General features: G+C 33.1%; 1 protein-coding gene across 2 annotated transcripts in view; it reads right to left on the bottom strand.

Annotated features, from left to right (window-relative positions):
• Window positions 1-17049, bottom strand: part of HMGCLL1 (3-hydroxymethyl-3-methylglutaryl-CoA lyase like 1) — a 216597-nt gene that overhangs the window by 75330 nt on the left and 124218 nt on the right. For both annotated transcript variants that reach the window (XM_044673536.1, XM_044673535.1), the window contains 2 exons: window positions 11179-11242; window positions 7864-8052 (listed from right to left, as the gene is read on the bottom strand). In XM_044673536.1, the coding sequence (XP_044529471.1) occupies window positions 7864-8052; window positions 11179-11242 (253 nt within the window). The remainder of the gene's footprint in view (window positions 1-7863; window positions 8053-11178; window positions 11243-17049) is intronic.

Genomic DNA, 17049 nt, shown 5'->3' on the forward strand with positions numbered 1-17049 from the left:
ACAAATTTCTCTGATAAAGGTCTCATTTCTCAAATATATAAAGATATAAGTCAAATTTATAAGAATACAAGCCATTCCTCAATTGAAAACTGGTCAAAGTGTATGAATAACTAGTTTTTGGATAAAGAAATCAGAACTATCAATAATCATATGAAAAATGTCCTAATCTCTACCTCAGACACTTAGTTGCTGTATAACCCTGAGAAAGTCACTTAAACTTTCTGTGCCTCAGTTTCCTCATCTGCTATGGGACAATAATAATAGGATCTACATCCCAACTTTGTTTGAGCATAGATAATATTTTCAAAGGATTCTGGAAGCCTTACATTGTTTATAAATACTAATTCATCATCACAATAATTATTACTTGTTATTAATACTTCTTGACCTGCATAGGCCCAAATATCCACTTTATAGTCCTACTTCAAAGACTTATTGAAATCATTGGAAATAGTCTTGGTTTCTTGAAGACTGTGCCAATAGGACTCAATCACTAGAAGGTCTGACTAAGCTGGAAAAGTTGTGTTACAATGCAATGTTTGCCTACCATGCAAGGATAGTGAAGAGAGGATAATTAAAATAAAACTTGGCCAAAAGTTTTCAGAAATCCTTTTCCATCTTCATTTCTAACTCTCAGAATTCTTGGCTTTCTTCAAAGTACAACTCTCATTCTTCCTCCTAAGGGAGAACTTTCCTAATTATCTGAGTTATTAGCATGATCTTAAGATTATTCTACATAATTGTGCATATATTTCTTTTTAATTTCTTGTGCACTTATTGTGCTCTCCCACTATCACCTTTCTCTTGTCTAGGTAGAATATAAGCTCCATGGGGGCAGGGAGAATGGATTGTTTTTGTATTCCAACCCTCCAAGTCTATCAGAATACTTGGTATATACTAGGCACTAAAAAATGCTCCTTGAATTGAATTGAGGTACAGTTTTTGGGGGAGGGAGGCTACAGCAACTCAGCTTATATACTTTCTAACAGGTAGACAGGTAATGATTCCTATTAGCAATGGTAACATGAAGTTACACCCAGGAACTTGGTAATCTTAATACTGAAGGTGAATATAGAGTCTTGAAGTTTTCCACCATTCAAAAAAGCCCCAAAACATAAGTATCTTCTATTTCAGGTTATGACTTCTCTTTCTCTTACTTTAATGTAAAGTTCTATCCTTAATTCCAAAGGATAAATAAGGATTTGTGCACATGTGTTATCAAGTCAAAATAAGCCCTCACTGGACTTGATCTTTACATTCTTTTTTGAAATGTATGCCAAGCAACTGTGCACATGGCAACTGAGGTTAATTTTTATTTACTGATTTTTGGCCTCATATAAAATAAAAAAGTTTCATATGGCCTGATCTTTGATTGTGTTATGGGAACAAAAAGAATAGGGCGTGAATTTTTTAAGAGTTGTGAGGGTAGGAGGAAGGAAGGGAGAAAGAGAAACAGCTAGACAGAGACATAAAGAAAGAGGGACACAAAGTGAGAGGTTCTTAAAAATCAATTACTTTTTCTGCTTTCACTCAAAATGTTTTTATGGTGAAAACTCAGAATTGGTGTTTGTTTAGGAAATTTATAGGCAAATTTCATATAGATTTCATTTGCTGTATTTTTGACCTCCTGTCTTTCATGAAAAGCAGACTTTCCCTTTTAAGAAAAGGATGAAATTCAGAAAAATTTTAAATCTAAAAACTCTACCTTTGAGATAATACTTTCACCAATTGGAAAAAAAATATATTAATCACATTGCATAAAAATTAACCAGTCCTTTAATTACAGAGTCAGTGTTTTTAGTCAGAGGAGCACTGGGTCTATCAGAATTCAAATTCCAGTTCTGTCAACTTACTATGTAAATTTGACCCAGTCAAGAGTCTTTTTCAATCTAAACTTCTTTGTCCATACCTAATAAGACTACCATAGAGAATGCTTTATCAACCTTAAAACATTATATTTTAAAGGCAATAATACTTGTTTAATGCTTATATTGATTTATTTTAACATACTACCACAAATGAGCAGATGATAAATGAGATTATGTTCAATAACACATGGGTATGTGCTTCCAAGCTACAATGTGATTCCTAATTTGGATTAAATGGATCTTGTGAATATTATCAAATGAATTGAATAACTGTAGGATTATAGAATTGGTGGTGGTATAGGAGAGAAATATAAGAACCAAAGAGTTTAAATGATTTATATAAGCTCAAAAGCAATGAATGATAGAGCAGAGATTTTAGCTCCAATCCTCTAAGTCTTTATCAGAATATTTCCCATATACCACACATGCCCATAACTTCTCTTCTAAAATAATATCAACCAAACTGACTAAAATGCCCAAAAGGTAAAGTGATAAATGTTGACAGTAAAGCAGAAAAACAAGGACACTAAAACACTGTTGATGGAGCTGTGAACAGATACAAATGTTCAGGAGAACAATTTGGAATTACATGCAAAGAGTTATAAAACTGTGATACTTTTAGATCCAGCAATACCATTGCTTTGTCAGTTTCCCAAGGAGATTAGGGAAAGGGGAAAAGAACCCATAAGTTCCAAAATACTTACAGCCTCTCTCTCTGTGGTGGCAAAGAATTGGAAACTGAGGGAACGCTTGGAGAATGTTTAAACAAATTACGGTATACGATTATGATGGAATACTACTTCACCATAAGAAATGATGAACAAACTGATTTTTAAAAAGAAACCTGGATAGCAGTACATGAGATAATGAACAGTCAAATGTATAGAACATAGTAGGAGAAATTAGACACAGTCACAGAATTAATTCTAGAAGAATAAACTGAGAAAGTTACCTACAGAAAGAGAACAGAAAGATAAAACATGAAAGACTTAATTTATATGAATATGATGATATCCTATGTGATTCAAGGGAGGGCATGGAGGGTTGGGACATTAGTGTACAGGATCTATTATGTCAATATGAAGAAAAGGAAGTTAAACAGATAGGATATCTGTGATTTCATTTGTGTGTTATATTCTTTTTCTTTATAAATGGAAATGCTTGTTTTGTGTGGATATGTAAACATCTGGAATAATGAAATGATATCAAATTATAAACAAGGGGTAGATTTAGCCATTTTAAAAACGGTTCGAAAATCTTTATTAGTAGAAATGAAGTTTACTGACATTTTAAACCTCAAACTCACTAAATCCCCAATTAGTTTCCCATTATTCCTAAGAATTCTCTGAAATAGTATTCATGAAAATGTTTTAAAAAAATACTTTAAGGAAAGAACACTTTCCTTATTTCAGCATTGTTTAGAAACTTTCCACTATATTTTTAAGACACAGTGTTGGGACCCCTATATCACCAGTACTCACTACACCATCCAACTATAAGCTTGCATCCGGGTTGTACAGCTGCCAGAAGAAGAAGAAAGCCATGCTCACCCCACTTTGACCATAAATTGTCCCTACATGGGGCCACATGAGAGTGAAGCTGCTCAGTAAGTGAATCACAAATCACTACTGGTATACCCTTCTGGAATTTCTCCTTGGGAATGTTCTGAGCTTGTGTTTGCTCATTAGGCTAGGCAGTTTATGAGGTACTTGTTTCTCTTCTCCCTCTGAACAACCCTGTGTTTTCCCAAGGGTAGATAAGATGTCCTGATGCAGGAATACCTCAATTAAAATGGCAAATGGCATTAATCATAAAGCATTGATTTAGAGCTGAAAGGGATCTTATCAGTAATAAAGTAAAGCCCACTAATATTACAGATGAAGAAACTGAGGCCCATAAAATTTAGTCCAATTGCCAAAGTTCATAAAGTTAATAAGGAATTTGAACACTTGTTTCCTTGTCCCCAAACCAATATTCTTTACATTGAGGCATATTGGCGACTGAATTGTAGACAAGAATAGAAGAGTGTTCTGTATCCATCATTAGAATACACCACTCTCTTATGTCCCCAAATTTTTGGTATACACAATCATGATATCAGGTCTCTTTAACATTAAATTGTTATATTCAATTTAATTCTACTTTAAAAAATCAGCCTCTGATTTCAAGAAGCTTACATTTTTAAAATAAGGGTCATGGCATACTCAGATAAAAAAATACAATGCATCTAAAAGTGTGTGTGCGTGTATGTGAAAGAGACAAATAGACAGAGACAAAGACAAAGACATAGAGAGAGAGAGAGGAAAGCTGGATGAGAAAAAGTTTGGTGGAATAGATGGCACTTGTATTGTGCTAGAAATATGCTAAGCATTTCATAATGCAGAAAGGAGAAGAAAGTGCATTCTAGACATAAGGAACTACATTTGCAAAGGCAGACAGACAAGAAATAAAACATCAAATACAAGGCAGAAGACTAATTTGAACTGTAGAAATACAATACATCTTTTAATAACTATAAGCTTTTAGTTTTCTAGTCCAGATTAAAATTATTTTTGATAACTTTGATTAAACACAATACTTTTAGAAGGGAAAATAAATTAAAATTAAATATAAAGTATGTCCAAATTTTATATAGGCTTAAAAGTACCACTCTATCTTGTACAGCTAGAAATAAGTATTTTAATATTTTAAAACCTTGATTTTATATGTAACATTCTTCAGGTAATTCTCAAAAATGAGGAAACAAAGTCAAATTTTAATATCTACCATCATAGAAGGAAATGAGAACTCCACTTAACTCATAAGTCTTTGACCCACATGTGCAAAAATGGATGACGAATCAGAATTGACTGACTGCCTCCTAGGCAGTCCTAAGAATGGCGTCTATTGTGATTGGACACGTAAACTAAGAGGAAGGCCCAGGAAGTGATGAAAGAAATGGCCTGGATAAATTAAGAGAACTTCTGGGGCTCGGCCATTTTACCTCTTCTTGTTCATGGCTTGGACCTGGAGAAGCGCTGGACCTGGGACCCAGATACCTTGGTGAGACTGTTCTTAAATCTTTTCCTTAGAACTACAGGAGGTGAATGAAGAAGGCTGACTGACTACCTTAACTTCCTTAGAGGTACTAGCCTCCAGGAGGCTCCCTTGATTGAGAGAAGCCCTAGTGGCTAAACCCCTTATTAATTGACTTTGGGGCTCTCTGGTTGGGCCTCTGGAGCCCTGCTGGAGTAAAGGCCAGACTTGAATACAAATCTAGTTGTTAAATTTCTTACTCTATCCTCTTCTCATCTCTCTGCTTCCACCCTCTCCTATATTTTGTAAATAAATTATTAAAATCATCTTAGGAATTAGTATTTATTCAGTTCCTTGGTGACCACACCTTTAAATATTAATATATCCAATCAAAAAACACCTTTTCCCTCTTACACTATAAGATGTGTGTAGCAACCTCAGCTTCTCCACTGACAACAGTAAAGTGATCACTAATGGAGTAGAGGGAGGAACAAAGAGACTGAGAAGAATCACAGTTTTTTTATGAAGATTTTTTTAATATTTTGGGGACTTCTGGTGAAACCTTTGTACTCCCTCTCAGAATGTTTTTAAATGCATAAAATAATATATATTGGAATACAAAAGATATAAATCATATTAAAATATAGTTATCATTTTAAAAAATTCTCAGACCCCACATTAAGCAAGTTAAGAACTTCTATTTTATGCCATCTATAAATTTTTATTTTACTTTTGGGACTCTGAATATGAGATCCTTCTCCAATGACCAATACTTGAACATATTGCTAAATCACATCAATCTTGGAATTCTTGCTATAAAGGAAAATAAATGGCTCACAATTACTCTCTAGAGAATCAAACAAAGGAAGTGGCAAAATTGTTTTTATTATATGCCCAAAGGCTTTAAGAAGCATTGTTTTGTAGGCTATTTGGTCATCTCACATTTTAGGATTTATTTTTTTCAGAGACCACAAGGAAAATAATTGTTTATATGCCAACATCCATTTCAGAAGATGAAGAGTTTATAGAAATTCTAAAAACAATTTGATAAGTTCCCCCTGAAGATTAGATCAATATAAAATTTGCTATGTAAGTCTTCAATACAAAAGTGTAAAAATATGAAAATGTAAATGCAGAAATACTAGAGAAGAAAGATGCAATCCAGTCTATGCTGAACAGGGTTATTTTTGTGGGTCTATAGACTCAGTACAGGATAATAATGACTAACCAGCCCAGAAACACATGTTCGAGCCACGTTTTAAAAGGCTATAAATTTCAAACAAAAGATTTTATATTTGATTCTAAAGGCAATAGGGAATCTTTCGATTTTGTTTAATAAGAGAATGAGATGATTAAACTGGAACTTGGCATCTCTGTGGAGTATGGATTGGGAAAAAAGTTGATGAGTCTTGAGGCACAAAGGTCAATTAAAGAGTCATTGCAATATCAAAGTGAAAGTTGATGAAGATATGAATGAGGATGGTGGCCAAGGGGGAAAAAAAAGAGTATTGTTGAGAGTGATATTGGAGAGATTGAATCACCAAAATTGGCAAGTTATCATATATGTGATTCAAGGGAAAGGAATATACAAAAAATTACTGTGAATAGATATAAAACTGTACGATTGGAAGAACAGTGGTTCTCAATAGAAAAAGAGGGGTTGGAACTAGAAAATCAAGTTCTTTTTGGAATTTGCTGGGGTTGAGATACTCATAGCATATCCAAATTGAAGGAGGACACTTTCAATGATCTTAAGGGGACTGTGTCATAATTTCTAGGTTTTGAAAACAACATCTCACCTTTTTAATTTTAGTACCCAACTATGATTAAAGTAATATCCACCAGGATTCTCTCCCTCTGTCCCAACATGACTTAAGACCATTTTCCTCTAAATGATGACATAATTGTCAGTGGCATTTGAATGACCTGGGACTATGTTTCTGCCCACTGACTTCTTCATAGATTCTTCATAGATTGCGGACATATTGATATGACTTCCTATTCACCTAAATGAATAAAAATGCTCACCCTTTGGGAGTTAGGGTCCTTCAAATTCCATAATACTTGTAACAAAAAAGAGTCACCACAATGCCCTCCCAGCTATGTTATAAGGAGGGAAATGGGCCCACATCTATATGAACTAAAAATTGCAATATCCTTGTGTAATATCTTTTCTATCTTATGGTTAAGTAAGCCTCCTTTTGTAACTGTTTAGTGATTGCCCCTGAAAATCCTTTCATCCTGTAAAGAATCTGAACTCACAGGGTGATGGATTGAGTTAGGCTCTACCTTAACAGCATCCTTTATCCTTCATAAAATGTCCTTGATGCTAACTATATAACTTTTCCTTTGCTGATGGCTAAGAGAAAATTTCACATTTGAATGTCTAAATCAGAACAGAACTAAGAAATCCTTTCCCAAAGTCAACTAATAATTAAAGTAAGTTTGGGTATTCCACTATTATAAATAAATTTTAAACTGAACTTTTTGCTTGATCTCAAAGCTTATGTTCTGACATCTGCCTTGATGTATATATACAATGGAATGTATAGTCTTTCAAATGACTTTTAAAAATCTTTTAAATTTGTTTGAAGAATTCAATTGTAACTTTTGAAAGCAGTTTTGTTTATCATCTTCAGGTGATGTAAACTCTCTTAGGATATGAATTACTTGAGGTTTCTAATCGGTTATGTGTCCATTAATCAATGTTACTATACATTACCATGATAGCTTGTATATCTATAATCTTTTTCCTAACTGCATAAATGGACATAATTCATTTCTAGTCATTTTAGAAAATCATTTAAAATGATCACAACTATATTTTTTCCTTGTCCTTCCCTTTGTGGCAAGCACACATATATAATGTATCTCCTAAAATTTTATTTTTACTTAAAAAAACAAAATTCAACCTGGAAAGAAAGGAGAGGTGGAAGGAAAGCAGGAAGAAAGAAAGGACGGAAGGAAGGATTGGATTTACCTGCAATGCTGTGAGAATATTTGCTAGAGCTTGCCCATATGTGTCATGACAGTGAACAGCAAGAGCACTTATTGGGATTTCTTTCATAACACTTTCCAACATTCTTTTCATACTTCCAGGAGTTCCCACTCCAATTGTGTCCCCCAGAGAGATCTCATAGCAGCCCATGCTGTACAACTGCTTAGACACCTGTTTAGAAAGGAGAAGTTCTATTAAAATGCTGAAATTGAACAGGCATGAAAAATAAACACAGGAGCACAAGTCTCACAGTTCCACAGAAGAGATCATTTAGAGGTAAAAAATTCTTTGCATTGAAAAAAAAAGCACCTACTTCTCAAGATAACTTTAAGTAACATATCTCTTGCATGAAACTCCTAAATAGTCTTTTAAGAAAGCTAGAGATAACCATGTTATTTATTCATTGTTTTCTTCCCTAATTACCTGATGATATACTCAAAATCCTGTTATTTGAACATGAATAATTATCTTTACATTTTTTAAATGCTATAATTTAACTGATTACCTTCATTGGCTAATATTTTATTACGTGCATTTATAAAATAGTGGCTCATCAGATGTTTCTGGGAGAAGGTCTGGCTTTAAATCTTAATTTTTACAAAGACCAAACTATATGACTCTAGGCTAATTTCCCTTTAAATACCTCCTTAGAGCTAAGGCTTTTAAGTCTCAAAACATTGCCAGATCAGCATTTGTGGAGAAGGTTCCTTTGCCTGGAATTCTCTAGACTGATGAATCCATAGGTTTGCTTCTACTTCTCTGGACCCTCGCAAAAAAAAGTAATATACACACAAACAGATGATGCTTAATCTTTCTAAAACACTGGTAACTAAAATCTTCTAATCTTGTCTAATTCCTAGGCAATATCACATAGTAAAAAAGGCAAAATGTCTGGAGAACTGGGGTCTTTTCTTAGTTCAGATACAAATCAACAATATGACCTGAGGCAAATCATTTTACATAACAGGTCTCAATTTTCTCAGCTGTGGGGGGCAGACTTGAGATGCAACTCCTTTTCAGGTCTACATGTTTTCTTGGAAGTAGCTGTCTTTGAAAGCTGCTCAAGAATTTCAAAGGAATTCTGTCAGTTTATTTAAAGAGTACCCTGGGCTGGATACTTCTGCAGTAATCCTCTAATTTCTTTAAGTGAAATTAGTTAAAAATGGAAGTTACCATTAGAGTTTAACACCTGCTGTGTACATATAACTGAAGATACATATTAGTTATGTGTTATAGAGTGTTTATTCTTTCAAATATAAGAAAGTATCATTATTTAGACAAATAAATAGTTCTTTTTATAATAATAGCTGACACTTATAAAGTTCTTTGAATTTTATTTGTTGTTCAATCATGTCTGACTGTGAACTAATTTTGGGTTTTCATGCAAAGATACTGAAGTGATTTGCTATTTTCTTCTCCAGCTCTTTTTACAGATGAGGAAACTGAGGCAAACAGAGTGAAATGAGTTGCTCTGATTCACACATCTAGTACGTGTCTAAGGCTGTATTCAAGGCTCAGCACTCTATCCACAGGACCACCTTGCTGCCCAGTACTTTGCATACATTAGCTTATTTGAATTTCATAGCAAATCTTTGGGGAAGACACTAGAATTCTTATTGTTCCCACTTTAGAGATAAGGAAACTGACAGCCTTCAAGATTTAAGTAAAATGTCTATAGACATATCTACCAAGCATAAAATAAGGAATTTAAACCTGTCTTCCTTACTTCAGGAACAGCATTCAATGCATTATTACACTGACCCTTTCGAGATCCTAAATTCATTCCATCTAGTGTTAAATAATTGGAGTTGCCAGGCTTTTTTGTTTTTATTTAAATACCTTTTAAAGATGCTCTTAAGAATTTGGGATCATTCATGATCTCTAATAGGTGAGTCATATATATTGTATATGATGGTAAAAGTTTTACTAAGTTCAGAAATGTCTAAAGGCATCACTTGTATTTCCCTTTAAAGATAGGGATTTCTCATACTACAACTTTATTGAATTCAGCTTAGACGATTTTACTGTCAGCTGACTAAGATCTCCTGAGACTCCATTTAGTCAGGAAATGCTCTAAAGCTCTGAGGAGACAGACATGGGGGGAAAAAAGGGAAAAGAAAAAAAAGAGCATTGCAATCTAGTGAGATTTTTTTTTCACTTGAGAGGAACAATTTTAAGAACAACCAGAAAAGCCCCTGACCAAAATCTGACTGTGATATAATAACATAATGAGATCTGACAGAGTTCATTATTGATCTTGGGATAAACCAAAAATGATTAGGCTAAAAGCCAAGCAAATTCTTTAGCCACCCAAGAACTAAAATCCTGCTAATCCACACTGGAATGTTTTATTGTTAATCTATAGTTACTTTCTTTGAAAGAATTTTAATGTCATTAAAAATACTTTCTGGTTTCACTCAAGAATAGTAATGATATAAAAAATTACTAGGTCCAGAAAAATGAACAGTAGGAAAAATATGCTAAATATTCTGATAGGAAAGAATTGAAAATAAAATATAATATCTATTTGGCTTTTTAAAAAATACATGACACTGCATTTCCTTCCAGTTCTGTTCATATATCCAAACCAATATTTTTGAGAAACAGAACATATACTCTCTTTATTTGAAAATTGCTAAGAAACATCACAGGATTTTAATTAAATAGTACAAAGGGGTAGCTTCTAGTTAATTATTGGAACAATGCTTGCCATGCCATGCCTCAGTTTCCATTTCTAAATTTGTTTTCACTATCGTCATTAGCATACATAGCTGAGGTCTTAGAGTGATTCACCAAAATGCCAGTTCCTTTAAATGCAGTTTTAAATCAAGCACAATTGAATAAAAAACTTAAGCAATGGGCCAATTCGTGTATAATTTTCAAAAGCATTTCAGAAACATTCTACTCAGGTACTAAAACAAAGGACCAATAAGAACATACACACACAAATGCATGCTCGCACACACACACACACACACATTATTGTGGTTGAAAATGGAAAATAGACTTAATCAATATTATCCCTTCTGTGCTGGAAAATGAATTAGGTGATTCTATTTCCTTTCCTATCTCCTTCCTTCACTACTGATCCAAAACAGTTAATCAGTCCCTGGCACTGACAAAAATTCCAACTTCTTATGTTTACCTGTTTTACAAAGAGCAAAACAGAATAAAAATTTATAGGAGTATTTTCCATTTTATAGCATACTATGTAGGGAAATGGGAGATGGAAAGTAAGTCAATTCAAAACATCTAGATAATTTTATCATGATACAATGACCACAGATATATTCTTACTTCAGCTACTTTTTCAGGTGCGATTTGTCCTTCATATGGGCATCCCAGGGCACAAGAAACATACCTAAATTTAAAAAAAAATTATATAAATATATAACCATTATGCAGTTTTCATGTTCATTCAAATACAATGTAAATAAGTAAAAGAATTAAATATGCTTCAAATAGACATATTTTATAATAATTTGTATCCAATCAATTTAATGGAAAAGATATATAAGCCCTTACTACATACATTGCTAGGCTTTGTGCTAGATGGTGGAGATACAAAAATAAATAAGAAAAACAGCCTTATGATGGAAAAAGAGAAATAAAATATCATTTCAGAAGAGAGACTAGTCACCAGTTAGGGGGTCAGAAACCATAGTGGTGTTAATCAACTCAGCTTTTGAACTCCTCTCTTAGAGTAGATTATTATCTTCACTAGTTAAATGAGTAAGTGAAAAGTGATTTAAACGATTATGCCCCAAGTATTCCATGTTACACTGTCCATTTTGTCATTTATTCCCTTTTGTTTTACATGATGGTTCTTCTCATTTTAATTTGCATCAGTTCATATAAGTCTTTATGAATTTTTCCAAAATCATTCTTCTCATCATTTCTCCTAACCCAATATTAATCTATAACTAGTATATACCACAACTTGTTCAACCATTACCCAATTGATGGGTAAATCCTCTATTTCCAATTATATGCCACAACAAAAGAAGGTATTATAAATATTTTTGCACAAAGAGGTCCTTTTCTCCTTTTTTATCTCTTTGAAATACAGACGTAATAGTGTCAAAGGGCATGTATATTAGAGCCCTTAAAGCATAGTTCCAAATGCTCTCCTGAAGGTTTGGATCAGATCACAACTCCACTAAAAGTGCATTAGTGTCCCAATTTTTCCCACATTCCTCTAACATTTATCATTTTCCCTTTCTGTCATATTGGCCAATCTGGTAAGTGTGAGGTGGTTCCTCAGAGTTGTTTTAATTCATATTTCTCTAATCAAAAGTAATATGAGGGGGCAGCTGGGTAGCTCAGTGGATTGAGAGCCAGGCCTAGAGACGGGAGGTCCTAGGTTCAAATCCGGCCTCAGACAATTCCCAGCTGTGTGACCCTGGGAAAGTCACTTGACCCCCATTGCCTATCCTTACCACTCTTCCACCTATAAGTCAATACACAGAAGTTAAGGGTTTAAAATAAAAATAAAAAAAATAATATGAAACATTTTTCAAATAGCTATAGATGGCTTTGATTTTTTCATCTGAAAACTTCCTGTGTATTTTCTTTGACCACTAATCAATTAGAGAATGACGTATTTAATAATTTGATTGATACTCAGGTATTTAATGTATTAGTTCTCTATATATTTGAGAAATGATATCTTTATCAGAGATACTTACTATAAATTTACTTCCCCAGCTTTCTGCTTTCTTTCTTATCTTAGTTGCATTGGTTTTATTTGCACAAAACTTTAACTTAGTATAATCAAAATTATATATTTTACATTATATAATGCTATCTATCTCTTATTTGGTTCTCAATTCTTCCCTTATTCAAAGATTTGATTTATATATTATTCACTGTTCCCCCAATTCACTTAAGGTATCACCATTTATGTCTAAATCATGAACCCACATTAATCTATCTTGGTATAGAGTACTCCATTTTATTTTTTATTTTTTATTTAATTTTATTCTTAAAATAAAATTAATTTAAATTTAAAATTCCATGTTTACATGATTCATTTTCTTTCCCTCCCCTCTCCCAGAGCCAATGAACAATTACACTAGGTTGTACAAATGTTATAATTTGATATCCATTTCCACATTATTCATTTTTACCATAGAGCAATCTTTTAAAGCCAAAACCCCAAATCATATACCCATATAAACAAGTGATAAGATTTTTTTTTTGCATTTCTATTCTTAATAGTTCTTTCTTTCAATGTGGATGGCATTATTTCTCATAAGTCCCTCAGGAGTATCCTAGATTATTGTTTTACTACTAGTAGTAAAGTCCATTACACTGGATAGTTCCACAATGTTTCACTTTCAGTGTACAATGTTCTCCTGGTTCTGCTCATTTCACTCTGCATCAGGTCTTGGAGGTCTTTCTAATTCATATAGAAATTCTCCAGTTCATCACTCCTTACAGCACAGTGGTATTCCATCATTGGCATATACTGTAATTTGTTCAGCATTCCCCAATCAAGGGATACCCCTTCATTTTCCAATTTTCTGACATAGGGTTCTCAACTGTAGTATTTCTAACCCCAGTTCTTAGCACAGTGAAGAGCCTATGCTAATAGTTAACAAATATTTTCTTTATTTTTTTGTTCCTCTTCTTTGTTTTCCTTGTTTCTTTTTTCTTCTACTACTTTTTTTTTCAGGAAAGGTTTCAGTAAAAAGATGACAGTTCTGTTGATTCTGACCGGAAAAATAATATTCTAAAAGATGAATATCAGGAAGTAGTGCCAGATAAAATGGGCAATATGTATAAGTTGATGGAGGTGAAAAATGTTATATGTTGAGTACGGATAGCAAATGTGGCACCTGGATGTGGCATGTGACAAGAATTCATCCTGAGAACTGGCTTGATCATACCAAAATATTCGTACACTGAGAGTTTACAGTTCATAGGTCTAGACTACTACAACACAGCTACAGCTGAAACTCTCTCAAAGTCCTATAGGTATGCTTGTTTTCAGGGTTGCACTATCACTATTTATCACCGTAGCTATATAGTCACTAACAATGTGCACCCAATTTAAGCAGATCAGTCACTATGACACCATTAATTTTTAAACATAAAATATTTGCTTAGTAATAAGACGGTAATAAAAATAGTAATAGCACTACAATTATGTAATAGAAAGTAAATACATGAATAATCAAAATATCACAATCTACCTATATACCTGAGTCACATCTCTTATCAATTATATATGAATAACCTTGGAGAATATTTAGCACATATTTATAGAATTATAACCTTGCTTATGAGTAGGCTATAAAAATGTCAGTTCTAATTAAATAAACTTTTCAGTGCTATGCCAATCAAACAACCAAAATTATTTTATAGATCTATAAAAACATTAACAAAATTCATCGTGAAGGACAAAAAATCAAGAATTATTTAGGGAATCAATGGGAAAAATGAGAAGTAGTTTAGAAAGTAATATCAGATTCTCAAACTGTATTACAAAGTAGTAATCATTAAGACAATCTAGTATAAGCTAAGAAATAGAGTGGTGCATCAGAAGAATATATTGAGCATAAATTATCTATAATAAATAACCATAGTAATCTATTATTTGATAAACTCTAAGAACTAGGTGTAGGACAATATCTCGTACCATATATCAAGATATGATTAAAATGTTGTGCGTGATTTCTATGTAAAGGGTGAAACCATAAGCAAGTTCAGGGAGTATAGAATACTATACATGTTAAATGTACAGATGAGGGAAGAATTTATGATTAAGTAAGCAAGACACAGAGAACATATTGAAATATAATATAAGTTATCTCCTAATTTATAAGATGGTCAAAGAACATGAACAGGCAATTTTCAGATAAGAAACCAAAGCCATCAATAATCATTTTAAAAAATATTCTAAATCCTTCTTTATTAGAGTAATGCAAATTTAAACAGCTCCAAGGTACCACCTCACACCTATCAGATTGGCTAATGTGATAGAAAAGGAGAATGGCAAATGTTGGCAGTGATGTAAGAAAATGGAGACACTAATGCACTGTTGGTGGAGTTATAAACTAATCCATCCATTCTGGAGAACAATTTGGTACAATGCAAAAAGATATATATGTATGTGTATATACATAAACTTTATTTTTCTTGCTTTTAGTCTCCATTTTTTCCATAATATGTATAACTAATATGGAAATACCTTTTACATGACCACACATCAAACTGCTTGCCTTCTCAATGACTGGGGAAAGTAAGAAAGACGGGAAAGAATTTAGAACTTCAAATTTAAAAAAAAAGTTTAGTTTTTTACATTAGTGGAAAAATATAAAGTAGTTAATAAAAAGAAATCTGAGACACATTAATGAAGAAATCTCATGTATTCAAGGAAACTCACACTATTAACAGCAGAACTTGATGTTCTTGATCCATTTTGGAAGAAACTATAACACTCAAAGTTTTTTTTTTTCTCCCCTCTACTCATTGTTCCCCTTTAGGTAGTTATACTCTCCTTCTGGGCAAAGCATTTCTTCTTTTGCTCTTGAATTGATGAAGTAATGATAGCTTTTACTAACAGTTATCTTTAACTTTTTTCATTTACTAATAGTAATTCTTAAAAATTTTATAAAAGTATTAACTCTAGAAATGGCAAACAGTTACTTTAAGTCAGATTACTGCAGCGTTCCTAAAGACATATATGTCTCTGGACAATAAAGTTTCTTTATTCAGCCAACTCTTCACTCTCCAGAATGAGGTCTTGTCAAATTAGCTCTCAGACAGCCACATCTCTTCTCCCAGCAAAGCAGAATCCAAGTTGGTTTTTCTCCTGTTTCTCTCTCTTGAGTCAGAAAGGTCATTGAAAACCAAGGAAACCTCTAGTTTGTTGCATCTTTGAAGGTGATTTCACCTCTCTCAAGTTGCAGATGCCACTAAATAGTTCAAATCACTCTCTTCCTAATAGCTTCCCAGAAACTAACTGAGCCATTTATTTATCCAATTTAAAAAACAATGCTTCTCTACCAATCAGAAAGCTGCTGAAACAACAGGTAAAATTAACTATCTATTGGCACTGTTACTGGCTTTTTAATGGCCTCTAATGCCTCAAATTGGAGCCTACTGATAATCAGTGATTCATCTTGTCCTCTATGAGGTAAAAGTAATGAAATTCATTCTTTTGTCAGTTATAAACCCAAGTCCTTATTGAATCTTCTCATCATCTCCAAAGAAGTCTTAGGAGTTACAAGTATAATCTTCCCAAGTATGAATGTTTATAGTTTAATCTGATTGAATCTTTTATTACCTAATGTGTGTGTATATATATATATATACATATATATATATATATGTATGTATGTATGTATATGTGTCTTACATATCTACCATAATGCTTACTGGACTTCCACAGAACCTAATGGCTCAATTTTGGTAAAACAGCTGCCTCCATTCTGGTTATATTCAGCCAAGTGGAACCATTTAACATATATCCCTGATGTTTATTCCTCTCACCCACTTGTAAGCTAGCTCGTCAGACAGAAGAGATTATTTAACAGATGGGCAAATTTCAGCCTGAATTTAAAATCACATGCAGTTTGAGGCAATAAGTTGGAAAGACATCAGATCAGTGAGTAGAGTGTAATTGGCAACCCTGCATAATTCTGAATTGGTATTCTAAATCAAAATTCATTGACTCCAAGAAAATCAAAATGTTTGTTCTTGATGAAGCTGACTTGATGGTATCTACTCAAGATTATCAAGATCAAAGCATCTGCATCCTGAAGATACTCCATAAGGAATTGTCAGATGTGGCCTTTCTCTGCCACCTTTGAAGATTCACATTGATAGTCTCTTGACATGTTGTCTCTGACAATTCAGTCTTTAAAATCATTTAGAATCCACATGAATATTCTATAATAATATCCACATTAATATCCTATAGTTTGATGTTTGAGTCTTGGAAACCTTTCTGAGTGAACTTTTACTACTACTTCTAGAAGTTCACTCAGAAAGGTTTCCAAGACTCAAACATCAAACTGAAGCAAGAAGAGTAAAATATAAGTGCCATTAAACAATATGTTTTCTGCAATAGCCAAGATTAGAAGTTCCAAGCCTTTTATAAAACTATGGGGCCATCACTATTTAACAAAGTATGTTCATCTGCCATACTCACAAAACAGT

The sequence above is a fragment of the Gracilinanus agilis genome, chromosome 4 (assembly GCF_016433145.1).
Source record: "Gracilinanus agilis isolate LMUSP501 chromosome 4, AgileGrace, whole genome shotgun sequence".
In the NCBI taxonomy this organism is placed as follows: domain Eukaryota; kingdom Metazoa; phylum Chordata; class Mammalia; order Didelphimorphia; family Didelphidae; genus Gracilinanus; species Gracilinanus agilis.